The sequence below is a fragment of the Rhinolophus sinicus genome, chromosome 3 (genome assembly GCF_057876585.1).
Source record: "Rhinolophus sinicus isolate RSI-liver-muscle chromosome 3, RSI-T2T, whole genome shotgun sequence".
NCBI classification, from domain to species: Eukaryota; Metazoa; Chordata; class Mammalia; order Chiroptera; family Rhinolophidae; genus Rhinolophus; species Rhinolophus sinicus.
In genome coordinates, this window is record NC_142503.1 from 177,152,737 (window position 1) to 177,172,424 (window position 19,688).

Consider the following 19,688-nt stretch of genomic DNA (forward strand, 5'->3'; position numbering starts at 1 on the left):
CTCCCTGGAGCTGGGCTGCTGTGGGCTGCCTGCTGCCGGCTGCTGTGGCCATGGTGAGTAGCCTTGAGCAGCCGGCAGCCGGCGAAAACTGCCATGAGCTGCCAACCGGCAACTGGGGACGGACTGCCTCAGCAGGGGGAGCACAAATCTCATAATATTAACATGGGCCAGGAAGCTGTGTCCTACACAACTAGACTGAGAAACAACGGCTTGAACCGGAGTGGGGGGGTAGGGGAGGTGGAAGAAGGGGGAAAAAGAGAAAGGAAACTTTTAAAATAAAAACAAAAGCTAACCTTATGAGGAAGCTGAAAAACAGACAGAATAAAGGTTGGTGAGAGAAAAGGGCGTTAAATAAGTTGCTGTTTTTCAGAAAAGGAAGAGTTTATATTTTATAGAGCCAAGAAAACTGCTGGTTTACCATTTGGGTACTGTGAGGAGGACATTTTCATCTGAGAATTCATATTTGGACCCAAAGGTATCAGGCCTGTTCTGCAGTGAGCAAGGCGACAGAACAAGGAGACATTATACCAGTAGTAGACCTAGAAGAGAAGTAGGAAATACAATATATTGGAAACAACTGCTGCAAGTCTGGTTATCGTGTTAACCTGTGTTAAGCTGAAGAAAATTGAAAGATTGGTTGTCTTGAGTATATATGTTTATGTATATGTGAGTATGAGTTTGTATTTGGCACATTAGGATTTTACCCTTTTGACCAACTGTTGATCGAGCACCTAACTGATGTTTCGTTAGATACTGGGGCCAGAGCACTGAATGAGGTATCTCGTCCCTGGGGAGCTTATAGCCTATTTGGGGAGACACAAACATTCAACAAATAATTCATACAGTTGTGATAAGTGCTATACAGGAGAAGTGCAAGTTGTCGTGAAAGTTTATAGTATAGGAATTTCATTTATTCTGGAAAGTCAAGGAAAGCTTTCCGGAGGAAGTGATAATAGGAGATGGCCAGCTGAAGAGTCGAAGGAAGATCTTTCCAGAAGAAGAAACAACATGGGCAAGGGCCGCGAAGTGAGAAGTATGTGAATGAACTGCAGAGTCCTCAGTGGGAGTGCTGGCGGTATTTTGGTGGGGCGGTTCTTCATTGTGTGGGGCTTCTCCTCACATTGCAGGATATTTAGCGTTCATGGCCCTTCACCCACTAAATGTTGGTAGTGGCTTCGAGGTATTGCAATAACTGAAAAGTCCTCCATCATAGTTATTTCCAGATACCTCCTGGAACGGAAGTGCTACCCTCTAGTTGAAAACCACTGTTAGAGGAACTAGAAGTTAGATTGGAACAAAAGGGCACAGAGCTCCAAGGGGGATGTCTGTAGAGGGGAAAAAATAATAGAACTGGGAGGTTAACTGAGTGTAAACTCTGTTAAAGTGTTTGAGGATGAATTAGTCAAAAGTAATACATAGGAAATTAGTTAAGGGAAAAAACGTGGCAGTTTTCCAGGGAAAACAAAAAGTTGTATGAAAGAAGCAAATGTAGTTTATTCTGGCTGTAGCAAAGTAGTTTAGTTGTGGACACTATTTGCATAATGATAGTATACAAACTGAACTTAACATAAAATTATGACATTGAGAATATTGGGAGAATTAAATTTATATGTGTGCATGAGTATGGGAGCTAATGCTTCCATCTTCCCTATAGGAAGTATTAATATCTAAAATAAAAGCATCAAGATGTAGCACTATAAACATACTATTTATAATTAATTATGGAGGTAAATACCCAAAGGAAACAGCTGAAAGGGTTGAAAGCAGGAATGAGGATTAGGAGTGAGGAGGGATGGGGCAGAGCAGGGACTGCTGTTTTTGTTTATAAACCTTATGCTTATATGATTTCATAAACTCCAAACCAGGGAATATTCCAGTTTATGGAGATCTGGTTAAGAAAAAGAATACGAATTACAAATCCAGAATTGTAAGAGCCCTTCCCAGAGAAAGTCCATGCAAGTGAGAGGCCTAAAGTGTACAAGCTTTATTTATTCATGGTAAACTTACCTCTGCTATGAACATGTATCACTTTTATTAAAAAAAAAAAAACTGAAGGAGGGGAAAAAAGTATTATCAACTTACATATTTTAATTATTTTTGATGTATGGAAGGTTCTCAAGACTATCATGTTATGCTCACAATTTTCAGTCAGACTGTCATAACAAAACGACTAGCCCATACAAAATTCACCCCTCTTTTCTCCTCCCTCCTCCCCCTAGTAATGGTCTACTTTTGTAACTTAGTCACTAAAGCCAGTGGTGAGTGCCATCAGTTAGGAAGCTTTTGGCTGCAAACATCAGAAAACCCAATCCTTTGCTTTAAACAAAAAAGAAATGTGTTCTCTCACATGACCAGAATCCTGAGCCGTAGACATTTGTAGGGTTGTTTAATTTTGTGGCTCATTGGTGTTATCAAGGGCGCAGGTTCTTTCCATCTTCCTGCTCTGCCATCCTTAGGTGTGGGCTTGGTCCTCAGCCTACTGCTCCTCATGGTCACAAGGTGACAAGTGCAGTTCCAGGCATCATGTCCAGATAAGACAACATCCAGGGGAAGAAAGGGATGGTTGGTATCTTCCTGTTTCTCTTAAAGTGAGAAAAATTTTCCCCAAATTCCCAGCAGACTTTGCCTCACATGTAACTAGTACCAAACCCACAGCCATAGAACTTTCATTGGGAAGAGGAATGATGAAATTACCATGCTTGGCTTGGATTGATCAGGATTTACCTGCAGAGTATGTGGGTGAGAGGTGGAAACCCAAACAAATCAGAGCTCTGTCCTCAGGAATAAGGGGAGAAATGGCTGGTGGGTGAGCAACCAGCAGAGCAGGCTTTACTGCAGCCCGTGATGGGTGGTTTCAGAGCCAGCTAACCTAGTAGCAGTGACAGTCAAGTAGTTACTGTTCCCATGTATTTAAAAGTATTAAAAAGTTGTCTAAATGTTACAGCTGTGATTTCCTCTTTTTCTTGAAGGCACAGGGAATGAGCCACAAAACTCTGTGACAGAAAATGACGATGGCGGCTTCAATGAAGAGTGGGAAGCTCAGAGGGACAGTCACCTAGGACCTCATCAGTCTACACCTGAGTCACGAACTGCTGTACAGGAACTTTCTAGCAACATCCTCGCCAGTGAGGACCCAGAGGAAAGTATGTGCATTTCTCTAGTTAAAAAGTCATGGATTATTCCTTTACGTGCTGCATTATCAAACTCTCCCAAAATAAAATTAATTGAGAGTGTTACAGTCCAATTCCAAATAACACTACAGTTTTTAGTGGGTAATACCAATAGTTGGTGCTTTTCTTATAGTTAAATTTGTTAATGGATCAAATTTTGCCCCTCAGATTTTTGAAATTGGCCCTTAGAGCCTGATCTTTGGCATTTGTTTTACAAGAGAAAAGGTTTCTTTGAAATTATTATTCTAGTAAGACTTCATGGCTGCAGTATATTTGTGTACAAAAACTTCATTAATATATTTCACGCTTTGCTGTACAGAGACCTATGGATTTGAATATATCAAACTTTCACACTGTTATTCCCTTTGTTGGCAAGCACTATATTTTATTTTAAAGAAAATCAAAGGGATCTAGGTTATGGGCAGAAATGTAAGCGTTTGTTCAGTGTCTGAGATGTGTTGTCACTTAGATTTAGGTTAGCAGTTGGGGCTTCTCTGGAACATTAGCCAGTAGAGTCACTTGGCTAGGGCTTAGTCTTAGAGATGTGGTTTATTGAATAAGAGATTATTAGCACATTTTCCAACTAAATTATCCTCAGTTTTTTCATTTTCACAAAAGTGAAACTCTTGATTACAACATAGCAAAAATATTGAGTAGTTTTATGGAAACAAACACCTACATGCCTTAGCTTCTTTAATCACTAATCACTATTTATTATGACCTTGACATGATACTTCATCTTGAGGAGAACACTTCTTACAGCTCATCCTTACTCTTCTAACTGGGTCAGAACCTGGGCATGTCTATAACTTTGGTGCTTGGCTGGGTTTTCCAGATCTTAGCGCCAGCTACGGCCTGCGACTTTCACACTTCTGGAAAACTCAAGTGCTTCATCTTATAGCTATACTTGAGCTTGCCTTTGCTGGTAATTTCTCTGCCGGCAAAGTTTCTACCATAATTAGGTTGCCTCTTCTGTTCCTCTCCTCTTTTCTCAAAGGTGCTGGAGTCAAAAGAAAGTGATAAATAGCGGTTGAACACACCAGTACATGAGTCTTTCCTGACTGCCTTTCCAACTTGAAGATTCTCTCTCCTGATCATCTCTTTGTGTCCTTCTTCTCTTCATCTCTGACTTTTATTTTTTTAAGAAAAACCCAAGTATTACCTCTCATATCTTCAGATTAACATTTTCTTTATCTGTGACCAATATAAACTAATAACATTCTTTCATCATCTTAGCATCTACCGCCACATATAACCATCTCTGCATTAGGGTTTTTAACCAGACTTATGATAACTTATAAAAGTTTCCATTTACACTAGAATTTGACTTCTAAAAGGCACATATGTCTTCCAGAACAACCTTTTAAAAATCAACATTTACTCAGAAAACAAGTTTTTAACTAGAAATGTATATCATTTCATTCAATGTGAAGGCAGTTGGTCTTCTAGAGAATTTCAAAACATACTTCCCTGAAACATCATGCCCATAACAGGCTCATCCTACGTCTGCTACTGATAGACGTAAAATTTATCAGAGTAGTGAAATTAACCTGTTGTTTCCAGGAGTGGGAATTTGACTCATAGAAATTCTTTTTCTATAACCTCAAGGGAGGAGAGAGATTTTAGTGGAGGGAGATTTTAGTAGTTTAAACGTAAACAGTAAGTTTGAGGCAGTTTTAATATGTTCATATTTATTAAAAAGATAATAGGAAATTTTCATTCTTTTATTGTGTTATTATATTTAAGCTAGGCATATATACTGTTAGAACTTGTGTAGAGAAATATTACAATTAAAGTGACTGTTCACCATCATTTGGTGAATAGTCCTTACTGTGTCTTGTGTTTGGTAGACTGGCAAATGCCCCTTTTAATATTAAAGGAATACCATAATTACTTAAAATCATTTTTCAGAGTTGGCAAAAACAAAACAAAAAACAACAGAAGGCCTACGCTACCATTAGCAAATAGCAATAAAATACTAGCAGTGAATCTCAGCATCAACATTTGTCATTAGAATACTGTTTACTCATTATGTCTAATTTAAGCAGTTACCATTGCTGTGATTTTAGTTGTTTGGCCATTGCATATTTTGTTTAAATCAAAAGGAGCTGTTTAAGGAAAACAAATTTCCAGCAACGTGATTTTTTCTTAGGTTTTATATACTGATTCAGTTTCTTCTGGTTATAGGTGAATAAAACTTATCACTTCGGTAAGTGCCTAAAGAAAAAAATTGATGGTTAATTCTTTGTTTCCTTATTGTATTTTAATTTTGTTAATAAAATGTATCTACATTTCTCTCTTCATTAAAATGAATTCTGTGAAGTATACCTATAGCATTTTCCATAATATTGCTATTATTTAAACAAAAATAAGCTTTTAAATGAAAAACATGTGAGGCCGTAATTTTAGGCTGGATTCCATACATTGTTTTTTGATGGCTTTGTTGAGCTATAACTCACATACTATACAACTTACCCATTTAAAGTTGTGGTTTTATTCACAGAATTTTTCAACCATCACCACAATTAATTTTAGAACATTTTCATTACCCCCAAAAGAAACCCACACTTCATAGCTGCCACTTCTCCAATCCTTCCCATACCTCCCATATAAAGTATACAATGCATTGGTTTTTATTGTATTCATAGAGTTATTCAACCATCACCACAAGTGAATTCTAGAACATTTGTATCACCTCAAAAAGAAACCCTGGACCCATTAGCCACCATGTCCCTCAACACCAACCAATATATTATCTTAATATATTTGCCTATTCTAGATGTTGAATAAAAATTGAATCATACAATGTGGTCCTTTGTACTGGTTTCTTTCACTTACCATAATTTTTTCAAGGTTCATTTATGTTATAGTGTGTATCAGTACTTCATTTCTTTTTATAGCCAGATAACATTGCATTGTATGAATATGCCATACTTACCCATTCATCCATTCATCATTTAATGGACATCTTGAGTTCCCATTTTGACATAATGTTGCTATGAACATTCATATACACTTCTTTGTGCAGACATAGGTTCTTTCTCCTTGGGTACTTACCTACAAATGACATTGCTGGGTCATATGGTAACTTTATGTTTAACCTTTTTTTCGTTTTGTGTTCTTTTAAGAATAATGGCAAGGGACTTGTTTTTTTTTTTTTTTTAATTTTTATTGGACCATATTGGGGAACCGTGTGTTTCTCCAGGGCCCATCAGCTCCAAGTCATTGTCCTTCAATCTAGTTGTGGAGGGCGCAGCTCAGCTCTAAGTCCAGTTACTGTTTTCAATCTTAGTTGCAGGGGGCGCAGCCCACCATCCCATGTGGGAATCAAACCGGCAACCTTGTTGTTGAGAGCTCACACTCTAACCAACTGAGCCATCCGGCCACCCCTCCAGAAGCTCAGCCTCAGCTCGTTGTCTTCAATCTAGTTGTGGAGGGTGCAGCTCACTGTCTCATGTGGGAATCGAACTGGCAACCATGTTGTTAAGAGCTCGTGCTCTAACCAACTGAGCCATCCAGCCGCCCCTATGTTTAATCTTTTGAAGAACTGCCGGACTATTTTGCAAAGCAACTATATTACCTTCCCACACCAATGTATGAATGTTTGAATTTTTCCTCGTCCTCAACACTTGTTATTATCCGTCTTTATCATTCTGGTGGCTACAAAGTGGTATATCTCGTTGTGGTTTTGATTTGCATTTCCCTAATGGCTAACTAATGATGTTGAATATCTTTTTGTGTGCTTATTGGCCATTTATATGTTTTCTTTGGAGAACTGTCTATTCAAATCCTTTGCCCATTTTTTTTTTTAAAGATTTTATTGGAGAAGGGGGAACAGGACTTTATTGGGGAACAGTGTACTTCCAGGACTTTTTTCCAAGTCAAGTTGTTGTCCTTTCAATCTTAGTTGTGGAGGGCGCAGTTCAGCTCCAGGTCCAGTTGCTGTTGCCAGTTGCAGGGGGCACAGCTCACCATCCCTTGCGGGAGTCAAACCGGCAACCTTGTGGTTGAGAGGATGTGCTCCAACCAACAGCCATCTGGGAGGCAGCTCAGCTCAAGGTGCCATGTTCAATTTTAGTTGCAGGGGGCGCTGTCCACCATCCCTTGCGGGAGTCGAGGAATTGAACTGGCAACCTTGTGGTTGAGAGCCCAATGGCCCATGTGGGAATCGAACCGGCAGCCTTCGGAGTTAGGAGCACGGAGCTCTAACCGCCTGAGCCACCGGGCCGGCCCTTTGCCCATTTTTTGTCTTTTTAAATTATTGAGTTGTAATCGTTCTTTATACATTCTAGATAACTTGTGTTCCTTATCAGATAAATGCAAAATTTTTCTCCTGGATTATTTTCAAAAATTCATTTCTGTAGCATTGTTTCCTCTTGAAGAACTTAGTTTCTTTTAGTTAGTTTCTTATAACATTTAACGTTTGGAATCAGAAGTCTTTCTGAGGCTATCATTTGTTTATCCTGTGTATGTGCCATGAGCTTTTCCTTATTCTTTTTAATTCTGATAACAACACTATGAGATAGGTCAGTAATCCCCATCTTAGAGCTGAGGAATTTGAGGATTAAAGAATTTAATGACCTTGCTCTGGATCACATAAGTACTTAAATGGAGAGGTAGACTCTTCCACAGCCCTGCCACTGGTGAGTGCATTCATCAGTCTGGGAAGGTTAGCAAGCCCTGTACTTCATAGCATCAGATTTCACAGGTCGTACGTATGTTTATCTTTTCCACTGAGGAAGACTTTGCTCTGGCTTCCATGATTTAAGACGAACAGTGGTTTCTCAGTAAGATCTTATTAACCAGCACTCTGCCTTTTTCTCACCCATGTGTAGAATAAACTGTACTTCTCAGGCCCATTCAGCCCCTATCTTATGGAAAAGATTTCTGTAACCCAGGCAACAAAACTTTAAGACCAGGATCAAATTCAGTAGGAAATAGTTATTTAACAACCAGAAAGATGAAAGCCAATTATAATATGTACAGAGTAATATTGGACCCTAAGTCAAAGCCTATCTATAATGTTTGCTTCATTGTTTATCTTTTTGAGAAGAACTTACCAGGTTAAAATTGTTAGACAGCAGAAAACCTAGGGCCTTTGCATTTCCATATAATTTTTAGGATGTGCTTGTCAATTTCTACAATACCCAAAGAAATTTTGAAAGAGGAGAAAAAAGTTGGTGGATTTAACATTATCTCATTTCAAAACTTACCCTAAATCCATTGTGATCAGGAGAGGTACAAGGACAGGCATAGAAATCAGTGGAACAGAATTGAGAGTCCACAGTTAAACCCTCACATTTATGGTCAGTGATTCTGTTACAAAGGTGCTAAAATAATTCAGTGAGGAAAGGATATAATCTTTTCAACAAATGGTACTGGGACAATTGGATATCCATATGCAAAAGAATGAACGGAAACCCCTGCCTCACCCATTCCGTCATGCACACAATCAAGAATTAACTCAAAATGGATCATAAACTGAAATATATATAAGTTGTAAAACTATAAAACTTCTAGGAGAAAACTTCATGACCTTGAGTTGAGCAAAGAGTTCTTCAGTACAGCACTGATACATAGAAGAAATAATGGATGGATTGGACTTTGTCAAAATTAAAAACTTTTATACTTCAAAAGATAGCATTAAGAGAAGAGATATTTGCACACCCACGTTCATAACATTATTCACAATAGACGTGAGGTGGAAGCAACCTAAATGTCAAATGAGTGTATAAACAAAATGTAGTATATACATGCAATAAAATATTACTCAGCCTAAAAAAGGAAGGAAATTCTGACACATGCTGTAACATGAATGAGCCTTGACATTATGCTAAGTGAAATAAGCCAGTCACAAAAAGACAAATACTGTATGATTCCACTTAGGTAGAGTAGTCAAACTCAGAAGTAGAATGATGGGTGCTGGGTGATGGAGGGAGAGAAGAAGAAGTTATTGTTTAATGGGTATAGAGTTTCAGTTTTGCAACATGAAAAGAGTCCTGTGGATAGATGGTGGCACAACAGTATGAATGTACATAATGCCACTGAACTGTCTTCTTCCACAATTAAAATTTTTTTAAAAAACAAAGGACAAGAAGTCACAGACTGAGAGAAAAAATATTTGCAAACCATATTGTAAGTCCTATCAAAGAACTTGTATTTAGAATATATAAAGACTGCTTACAATGCATTGATTATAGGAAGATAACCCAATAAAAAATAGGGAAATGCTTTGAATAGACATTTCACCAAAAAAGAAACAAAAGGGTTAATAAACACAAGAAAAGATACTCAACATCATTAATCGGAATAGCTATAATTAAAAAACTGGCAATACCAAGTGTTGGTGAGCATGTCAAGAAACTGGAACCCTCATGCATTGCTGGTGGGAATTTAAACTGGTACAGCCAGTATGAAAAAAAATTTGGCAGTTTCTTAAACATAAACTTACCGTAGAATCCAGCAATTCCACTCCTAGGGATCTACCCAAAGGAAATGAAAACAATCTGTCCACACAAAGATATGGATGTACAATAATGTTCATGGCAGCATTATTCGTAATAGCCCCAAACCGAAACAATCCAAATGTCCATCAACTGGTAAATGCGTAAACCATAGTATATCTCTAAGTGGAAAACTATTCATCTGTAAAAAGGAACAAACTACAGACACATGCAATATCATGGATAAACCTAAAAATTGTTACATGAAAGAAGCCAGTCACAAAAGACTTCATATCCTATTAGTCCATTTCTATAAAATGTCTATAAAAGGCAAATTTATATATAGAGAAAGCATATCAGTGGTTGCTTAAGGCCTGGGGTGGGAGGGGGATTAACAAAACAGGCACAAGTTATCTTATTGGGGTGATAGAAATGTGGGGGATTGTGATGATGGTTGTACAACTCGAAATTTTTTACAATCAATTTGTGTAAGTTGAGTTATACACTTACACAAATAGGTGAATTTTCTGAAATAAATTGTACCTCAACAAAGCTGTGTTTTAAAAAAGGGATGATATATCTCTCTCATAGGGGTTCTTGTGAGGATTTATTAGAACAAGTGCCAGGTATAAACTAGGCATTCAATAGATGACAATTATAATTTATTGCTACTATTTTTGATATATAACAGCAGCATCTATGGTTAAGACCACAGAGACAGCCACGCAGAGTCAGAAACTCCTATTGTAAAACACCAAAAAAGAAAAGGGGAAACCTAGCTGCGGCCTAATTTTGTATGAGATCATTTGCTGACTTCTCATTCAGTGCAGGGTGGAGTAGAGCATTTTTGACTTGTGAAATCATAGCAAAGCGTGACAAACTTTTTTTTTTAATGTTTGTAATCTTTCCTTTTTAGGGGGAGTAAAACTTGGATTAGGAGATTTCATTTTCTACAGTGTTCTGGTCGGTAAAGCTTCTGCGACAGCCAGTGGAGACTGGAACACAACCATAGCCTGTTTTGTAGCCATACTAATTGTAAGTATACACACTAATAAAAACATGTCAGAACTCCTCATCTCAAAACTCTGATCATGCTGTCCCTTTAAAGCAGTCCCATTTTAACTCCATCTGGGCTGAGTGTCCCAATCACCTGGGAGCTTTTGAAAAACAAATTGTTGGACTTCACCTGAGTAGTTCTCCACCTAGCCACACATTAAAATCACCTGGAAGCTTTTAACACTGCATTCCCACCCTGAGAGATTTAATTGGTTTCAATTCTAGATCTTGTTTTTAAAGTTCCCCAGGTAATTCTGAAAGGGCTTCTGATTAGGAACCACTGCTTTAAGCAGCACAGATATGTAGGAAATTAACTGTCTTAAAGGAGTAAGTAGCTCCTTACTTAGGTCCCTGAGTTTGGTGATGGTTTTGCAGTTAATGCCACAGACTACAGCGTACAGGGTTCCTGTGGGCAGCAAGTAGGAGGTGACACAAATTAACATCATGTGTGATCTCATGTAGATCTTACAGTGCCGTGAACCCTGAAGCTTTCAAAATTGATTTAAGTAAATAACTCAGAAAATAGTTCTTACCGCTTTTTTTTTTTTTTTTTTTTTACTAAAGATGGGATATCTTTGATATATGCAAGTGGAGTTAGATGAGAGCTTTTGCATTGCATTTATTTTGTGATTACGTTTGTGATTTATCATGATAATATAACCAGTTAGAATTTTCATGTATTTTATTTCTCTTTGGCGGTTAGTTTTCTGGGTGTGTTGTATCGTTTTAAGAAGAAAACTACTTACAGTGTGTAAACCTGAAATGATACTCAGCCTCCAGAATTTATAGTTAGTGTCTCAGTAACTAGAGTAAAAAATGGACTGTATTATATGGCTGCTCTGTGTTTCCAAGAAAGCAGCAATATTCTTTCACAAACAAACTTTTATTGGTGTGTTCTATGAGCATCTTTGCCTCCACAAGCATAAAGAATGCTCTTCACCTCTGGGAATTTAGCCAGCCCAACTAAACTCACAGTAGCCAACTCAGTATTTTCGATAGAAGTCTCTGTATTATTTAATTTTTTTTCAAAAATAGTTTTACTTATTTTCAGTTGCTGTTCCTTACCTAGAATTAGGGGATGAAGAATCACAAATGTGTGCAGAATGAACTCTGTGTTGCAAAGGAAAATAAAAGTTGTTTCTAAGTTTCATGGAAACATTTGTTCTAAAATTTAACCGGAAAGAATAGTAGTCAGTTAAATAAATGAAAACCAAGATTTGTGGTTGAGTTGTTTTACATGAGATACTTTCATAATTATGTCTGAGTTTGAGTCTTCCCCCCCTTCCCCCCCACAGGGTTTGTGCCTTACGTTATTACTCCTCGCCATTTTCAAGAAAGCATTGCCGGCTCTTCCGATCTCTATCACCTTTGGGCTTGTCTTCTACTTTGCCACAGATTATCTTGTGCAGCCCTTTATGGACCAGTTAGCATTCCATCAATTTTATATCTAGCATATTTGCAATTAGAATCCCATGGATTTTTCTCCTTTGACTGTAATAAAATCTGGGAAGGACAAAGGTGTTTTCCTGTGTCCACTTCTAACAAAGTCAAGATTCCTGAATGGACTTTTTGCGGCTTCCTTCCAAGTCTTCCTGACCATCTGCACTGTTGGGCATTGGAAGGAGGTGTCTACAGAAAATGGTTCTGAACATGTATCATCGTGGTGGACTGAGTCCCTCAGTTCAAAACAGCCAGATTTGAGGGACAAGGTCAAGGACAAGTGATGGGTCAAGAAGTTGCTGTGCTCCCACCAGCTTTCTGACCCTTGGTCACAGGCGGATTTCATCAACACTGCAGACTCTCAGGACTACCATTACCAAGCGGTTAAATGAAGTGATGGAAACCAAACAGGACTCATCTTCTTAAGCAACATGTTGAAAATCAACCTAATAAGTCTGTACTGAATTCTAAACCTTTTCAGGAGGTACTGAACAGCAGGCACCAGCAGCAAAATGGAAAGGTGGAAAGGGGCTCAAACTTTCACTTTCAGACTTTTGTGCTGCAGACTTAACCATTTTTCAGTAAGACTTTTTTTTCACCTTGAGTCAAGTCAGATGTATAGAAGTTGATTTTGACACTTTTCGTTCTCAAGCACTGAAACTTATTACCATCTATGGTTGCCATTTCTGCCCAAGGCCAGTCTGAATTTATCTGAGGTTGCTTTATCTTAAAAGGCATGACCTCAGTTTCCAAATTCAGTAATTTCTGGAAATAACAGAGCTATAACTCAATGATTCCCTATCACCGTTAGGTAAATTCTGGATTTACCACCAACTTCCTCATTTTTAGACGTTCTTGTAGGTTCACTTGTCCCCGATACCTCCTTTGTTCTCCATCTGTCCCTTCACTCCCCTCATAAACTGTTCTTTTACACAGCAAATAAGACAGCTCAGCTGTGATAGCAGATGATACGGTTCTTTAGGATTGTACCTTGTGTGGTGCAAAGAATGTGTTATGAATCAGTACTATCAGCCTCGCTGTCCTTTCTTCAACAGCAAATACTGTGTGCGCCCAAAGACAGTAGCATTAAAGAAGAGTAAAATGGCTGGTGAAGCACTTTCTGTCCTGGTTTTTCATTTTTAACTACAGCCTGTTGTCCGATAGTAGGTCAGAATTCGAGCCAGTAGCCAAAGCTGGTGGTTTATGAAGTTTATGGATCAGTAGTATTAGTACAAAGCATAATTTGGAGAAAGCCATGACGTCACGTGGTGAGCTGTGGGAAAACCTAGGGTCAGGGGGAGAACCAGCTACCGAGAGAAGAAAGAGGGATCCCCAGCAGCCCGTGGGACAAAATGAGCTAATGTCCCATGGGCACATGTTCAGGAGGGGATCCAAGTTGTCCCTCAAAAACCTCTCAGTGGGTGTTTTGTGGTTTCCCGTCTGCGCTACCTTTTATTTCAGTGTAACTTTGTGTGAAATTGGGCAGTGGCGTTCAGGCCCTGTGCAGCTCAGCTGGACAGTGCACAAAACAGAGCCAGCAGCTGTGGGCACACAACCCCTCCATGAAGCTTTACCAGGGCACAACCCTTCTTTGCCCACACACAGCCCTCAGCCATGGTGATCTGACTGTAAGGATTGGTGAGGAACTTAGTTTCCCCCTGTGGCTAAACAGAGACCAGCTTTCTTCCTCCTCCTGCTTTCTCTCAGCCTATCCTGTGATCTGGTTTGGGGTTCTCCCTGGAATTTAGAATATTTGTTTTCTGTCATGGAATATTTCTCAGAAACTAACCGCAGGAGTATTGTGCTGGTACTAACCTGTGTGTGAGTAAAAATTGGCTCATATTAGGCAGTTGAGAACAGCAGGAAAAGTAAGAGCTGTGCAAAGAAAGAGTGGGATTTAGAGCAGTAGTTTCTTTCATCTCTTTTTTGTTGTTTATCCCCTTTTTTCCAAAATTCTCTCTTTTTCTCCTGAATATGTGGCAATGTAAGTATTATCTTCTAGGAAGACATGTGATTCAACAGCTATAGCAAAGCCACCGGAACACCAATTTATGATTTGAAGCAGTCTCGAGGGAGCCCTGATCTAGAGTAGTTTGTGTTAGGGTACCAGACATGCGGTATCTTTCATGAAAGGCTCATCTCAGAAGAGGATATGGTGTGTGTGCGTGTGTGTTTGTGTTTATATCTGCCCTATGAATTATTGTCCCACGTAGAAAGATTATGATAAATCTGTCACTTTCTACAAGATGGAACCATATCTCAGCATAGAGAACACGTCTTATTTAAATCACCAATCTCAGATGCAGAGGTTTTTCTTCAAATCTTAGAATCCATTCAGTTGCCTCTGAAGTATCAAGATAGTCTTCCACCATGAAAAATCACTGTCACCAGAGAAAATAGTAGCAATTCCACTGAGGATGCCCACTGTTGATTTCACACAGGCACGGGGGTGGCTGTGGAACCAGGCAACACAAACAGTAAAGCATGAGCAGCCAAGCCAATCTGCTCAATTAAAACAAGGAAAAACACTAGGAGAAAGTGACCAGTGACGTCTGGGTCTGACTGGCATACAGAATAAAGAGTTTATATGCAGAAAGTTGCTGCAAACGCCTGTGGAAATACCAACCATATTTGGAAGATTTGTAGTGTTTTCAAAGAAGAAAAGCTCACTTTCCTGTTTTTGATTTTGATTTTTACTAGGTTAGTATGTAGTCTTAGGATCGATCGCACCTCGCACTATAAATGACTACATTTCTTGATCAGAAAAAATAGCTTTCTAAGTAACTTGAAACATTCGTAAGTGAGCAAATTATTGATTTCACTACAGAAGCAACAACTAAAGAGGAGAGGTGGTGTTTTCATTCTTAAACTCCTCAATCCTCATGTGTTAAAAGTCCATTGGTTTTAAAAACCCTTCTTCCATAATGGATGTTTGAACAAATAATATGTTTAGTACTTGTCCTTTACTTGGCCTCTAAATACCTTATATATATACATATAGTCTTGATTATAATTTGTAGAATGTGAGACAGAAGTTAAGCTACCACATAAGATCCTCCAGGGTCAGGTGTCTCAAAGAAGCTTCTGATCCTGACCCCCACCCAGTGCCCAGCCTTGCATCTTTCCCCATTGACGCTCTAGCCCTGGAAGAAAAAGTTCAGAAACCACTATGAAAGGATTTATTCAGTGTCTTCTGTGGTGCTGGAGTCTAAAGATGCAAAGATGAATAAGATCTGTCCTCAGAATCCTGCTAGAGTCTCTTGTTTTCTGTATATGCCATTTTTAAGTTCTCTAAAATATTGGGTACTTGTCAATTACGCCTTCCAGTTACTGTTATTAAAATTGATGTTTACAAACTGACTTCATTCTTCCAGAAACCCATCCTTTCAGTAAAATACTCCTTTTTCTCTAAATTTGCTTTTGGGTAAACTATACAGAACAGCCGACTTGCCATTCTCCCCACCGCCAAGGGTATCCTGCATGCCAAGTTGGGGAAGAGACTTGAAATATGGACATTTCGTTTTGCCCTGGGGTGAAACAATGTCACTATCATAAGTTTGAGTCCAGAAGTGATCTTGGTGATCTTCTCACCTCTTTTTCAATTCCCCAAACACAGGAGATTAAAAACATGGTTTCAGCCCTTCACAACGCTCGTTGAAATTGCCGAGCAGAGTATACGGACAAGGCTGTCCTCATACTCAGGTCCCAGGTCACCTGGACAGCACCCTCTGAACAGTCCTCCCCTCAGGGAGAAGACGCCTCAGAGGTTTGTGTGGAAAGTGAGCCCGGAATTGAAATGAATTCTTCTCTTGAATGTCAAAGCCGTTTCCCAGGGCCTCGGGCAGCTGCAGCATTGCCCTGAGGAAGTAGTCGGGTCTTCCCTGGGCCCTGGAATGTTAGCACTTCAGTCTGGTCTGTATAGCAGGAAAGATTTCCTAGAAAGCAATTTTCCTTTTAAAATCAATAATTGCTGCAACAGGGCAGTTTCAAACTCAACTGGAATAGCGAGTACAGTGGTACCTCGGTTTTTGAACGTAATCCACGAGCACTGAAAACATTCGAAAACAGCCAACAGCTAGACCTCAGGATCTTGCACTCGGGAAGCTGTGACATATTCGACTGCTGAATCGTGTTCAAAAACTGAAGCATTTACTTCCGGTTTACGGCATTCATAAACCAAAATGTTCATCTACAGAGACATTTGAAAACCGGGGTACTACTGTATAAGATTGTCTTGTTTCCTGCGTGATTGGTGGGGCTGGGATGTGGGTTCAGCCGGATCATTTACGCTCACGTGTTTATTGTCTGGCTTTTGCTTCTGAAGACACTGCTTTGTACATGTTTCAGACAGACTGTGAATACATCTTTTCTAAATACCTTTCAAATTTTTGGTAAGATGTTATTTTGACAGATGACTGCAGATTTCCTGTATTCAGCAAATGAATAAAGCACGCATGAACCCAGCTGTGCTGATTTTCTTACATGAAAGGAGTATAATGTGTAACTGAGAGAAGTGTTCAGCAATGATCAGGAAACAGTTTACGAACACAAATGCATTGTTTTCTATCCCTAGTGCAGAATAAAGTGGTATGGATAATAGCAGGCCATACATCTGAAGAGTATAATATTGAACTATTTATGAGATGTCTCAAAACGACTATTAGTAATACTTAGTTTCTGAAAAAAATTTTCTAGAAAATATTTAACTCAAGTTAATGTATGAACTGTCAAAACAAGAACTTACAGGACATTTTGTTGTAGTACAATGCAGATATTTCATGTGCAAGAGGATGATGATCTTTTAAAAATTATTACGTAGAGCACATCAGTGGTAAAAAGCAACATTACTTTTATTGACCTGGTAGAGCATAGATTATCTAATCACTCTATTCCCAAACTCTACACAACCTTTTGTTTCTAAACAGTGAATAGCAGGCACAATGTTTGGAATTATTGATCAGAAATAAGTTTGTGGCAGAAAAACCGTAGTTGACCATTGTCTTCCAAAGGAGTATATAAGAGATGGATGCATTCCTGGCTACACTGGCTAAGGGCATCAAGAAGCAGGGGAGGTGGCCGTTCCCTCCTTTGGGAATCACGGCATCATTTGCGTTTACGAATCTCGAGTGTCGCTCGAGTCTGCCACAGAAGCATCATGGTTTGTCCTCATCGGCTGGGAGAGGTGTCTGATTTTTAGGGGCCCTGAGAGTGGTGCCTTTGAGAGAGAAGAATTTCCTGGAGCAGGGTTAAGAAGCAAGAGAAATGAGGCCAGATTTTCTGCATCACTAGGTAAGTACCACAGTTTTCTGTAACCCGGCCATTCTCTCAGGGGCCGCTTGCTTATGTGTGCTGTGTGTGGGGAGAGAGAGAAAGAAAGAGACCCGCCCACCAGTGGCTTAGGATCTGGTTAAAAGTGAAATGACAGCATACTTGAGTATAAGGAAGTTGAGTGTTGGCTCACTACATTGAATTTGAGTGGGGATACACAGTAAAGGAGGGAGCCACAAAAGACAGGGTTTAAGATCAGAGTTTTCTCCAGAAACAAAGTTTAAGCCAAATTTGGGAAGAAGAGAATAATCTGAATTGGCAAGAAGGCAAAGAACATTCATTTAAAAACAAAATCAGGAAGGAAGAAGTATTTGGGAGACACCCAAAGATAATTGGTTTTTGAGTTAAGGTGACGATTTATCCAGAGGAAAACCCACTTAGCAAACCGAATCTGTTTCCATATTGACATAGAATATACCTCCTTCATTACGTGACTTGTAGAAACCGTGGCGGAGGATAACCTAACGCGGGCCTTTCAACATAAGAACCTCTCACACTTGACAAAGATCGATTCTCTTACCCGGGCCAGCACTTCTAGGCCTGCTATGCCTTGCCCTCTGAGGGAGACACGGAAGAGCCTGACACCAGGTCTGTTGGAGACCTAATTCTTAGGAGAAGAGGCGACATACTCTCCATGCCTCTGTCTCCCCACCACCACCTCTAAGATTGCTTTAATGATGTGGTCACCCAGGGTCAAGCCCTCGTGCAAAAGAGAGAAGGATTTTGTGACCCTTTTAGCCACAGCAACGTTGACTGCAGGTAAAATTGTGACTGATTAGTTCTCTTGGGTAGTAGCCCTAGTCAGGAACCACTGCACTCAAAGGTGTACATACAAAGATGATTTTAAAGTGGAGACGATGCGGGGAACAACATGAAACTTAATTGCTTAGTGAGATGACTGCGTTTTAACATGCATGAGCCAGATAGGTGGGAATGTATGATTTCTTCAGATTGTCTGAAATGTTGACAATGACCTCTGCCATCCTGCCATTGGCATCGTGGAGATCTGACTGGGAAGCCTTGTTTCAGACTCCTAAGCAGCGTCCTCACCTCTTTCCCAACCCGTTTAGGGGTCTGCTCTGGAATAACCCAGGCAGAAACTCAACCAGTTTGAAAACGTCATCGGGCTGGGGGATTGTAACATCCCAGGGGAAGGGGAAGGGCTTTTCTGTCCCTGGTAACCTGCACGGGCCTACAGGGCACAGTCTGAGGACACCATGAGGGTGTCCGTGCTCTAGGGGACGGCTGGGAGAGTGGGCCAGACTTCACATTTTGTAATATGGCTACTCTGGCTCTCAGGGTGCTGCAGTGGGCATTCAGCAGTGAGTTCCATGGCTGTTTGTTAAGGGCCTTAACTTTTGTTAGATCCCCACAGTGAAGCCAGCCTGCCTGGTGGGTAATGTGCTATTGGCGGCATGGCCTGTTTGACTCTCTGGTGATGGAGGATACTGCTGAAAGCCAGGGCACCCATTTTGTGTCATAGGCCCATGACCCCAGAGCTGCTTGCTCTAGGGAGAGACAGGGACCAGTGCCCTCTGCCCCCGTCCACGTGCAGCAAATCATCCTTTGGGAGAGACTTTTTCTAATGGGCAAGGAAATCCCCCTTCCCCCTCTTGTGCTCTAGATAAATTCACTTGTTACAAGTGATTACACAACCTTTGTCATTAAAAGATATGATTCACCAAGACACTCCAAGGATTTGATAATTGTTGCATGAATTGATTTTCATTTTCAAGTCAAATGCACTGGTAAACATTTTTGTGAGGGGAGGCGGGTGAGCTGACCCAGAGAGTCCTGGTCCTGTCCCAGGAGAAGCTCACTGGGGACCTGGCCTGGGGACCTCCACCAGCCACTGTGCCTAGCCAGGCTGACGTGTAGCAGTGCTCTGGGCTCCCTCCCCACTGGCCTCTGGCTGTTTGGAAGGTTCTGCCTGCCGCCTTTCAGTGGCAGCTCTCCAGCCTTCCAGCAGGCAGGGTGGGTGGGGAGGAGGGTGAGGCCAGGCGCCCCCCTCCGCAGGCCCCTACCCGTGGGGCTGGAGACAAGTCTGGCCCCATCTCCCAACCGGGAACTCGGCCAACCCAGCTGTTTCCTGCAGCCCCTCCCTGACTCACCCCCTCTCTGCCCCATCCCAGTGCAGGTTTCTCACTGCCCAGCCCCCTTCCTCCCACACTGTGTTGCCCCAGGATTCTGTCTCTGGCTGGGGAGAGCCCCCCCAGGCCCTGCTCCTTCCTTTCATTTCCGTGAGGTTTGA

At 40.4% G+C, this 19,688-nt stretch overlaps 1 protein-coding gene across 2 annotated transcripts in view; it reads left to right on the forward strand.

The window, feature by feature from the left end:
- The window catches only part of PSEN1 (presenilin 1), a 62,758-nt gene extending 47,289 nt beyond the window's left edge, over positions 1 to 15,469 (forward strand). For both annotated transcript variants that reach the window (XM_019733624.3, XM_019733626.3), the window contains exons 10-12: positions 2,970 to 3,143; positions 10,530 to 10,648; positions 11,965 to 15,469. In XM_019733624.3, the coding sequence (XP_019589183.1) occupies positions 2,970 to 3,143; positions 10,530 to 10,648; positions 11,965 to 12,120 (449 nt within the window). In that variant the 3' untranslated portion in view covers positions 12,121 to 15,469. The remainder of the gene's footprint in view (positions 1 to 2,969; positions 3,144 to 10,529; positions 10,649 to 11,964) is intronic.
- The last annotated feature ends 4,219 nt before the right edge of the window (positions 15,470 to 19,688 follow it).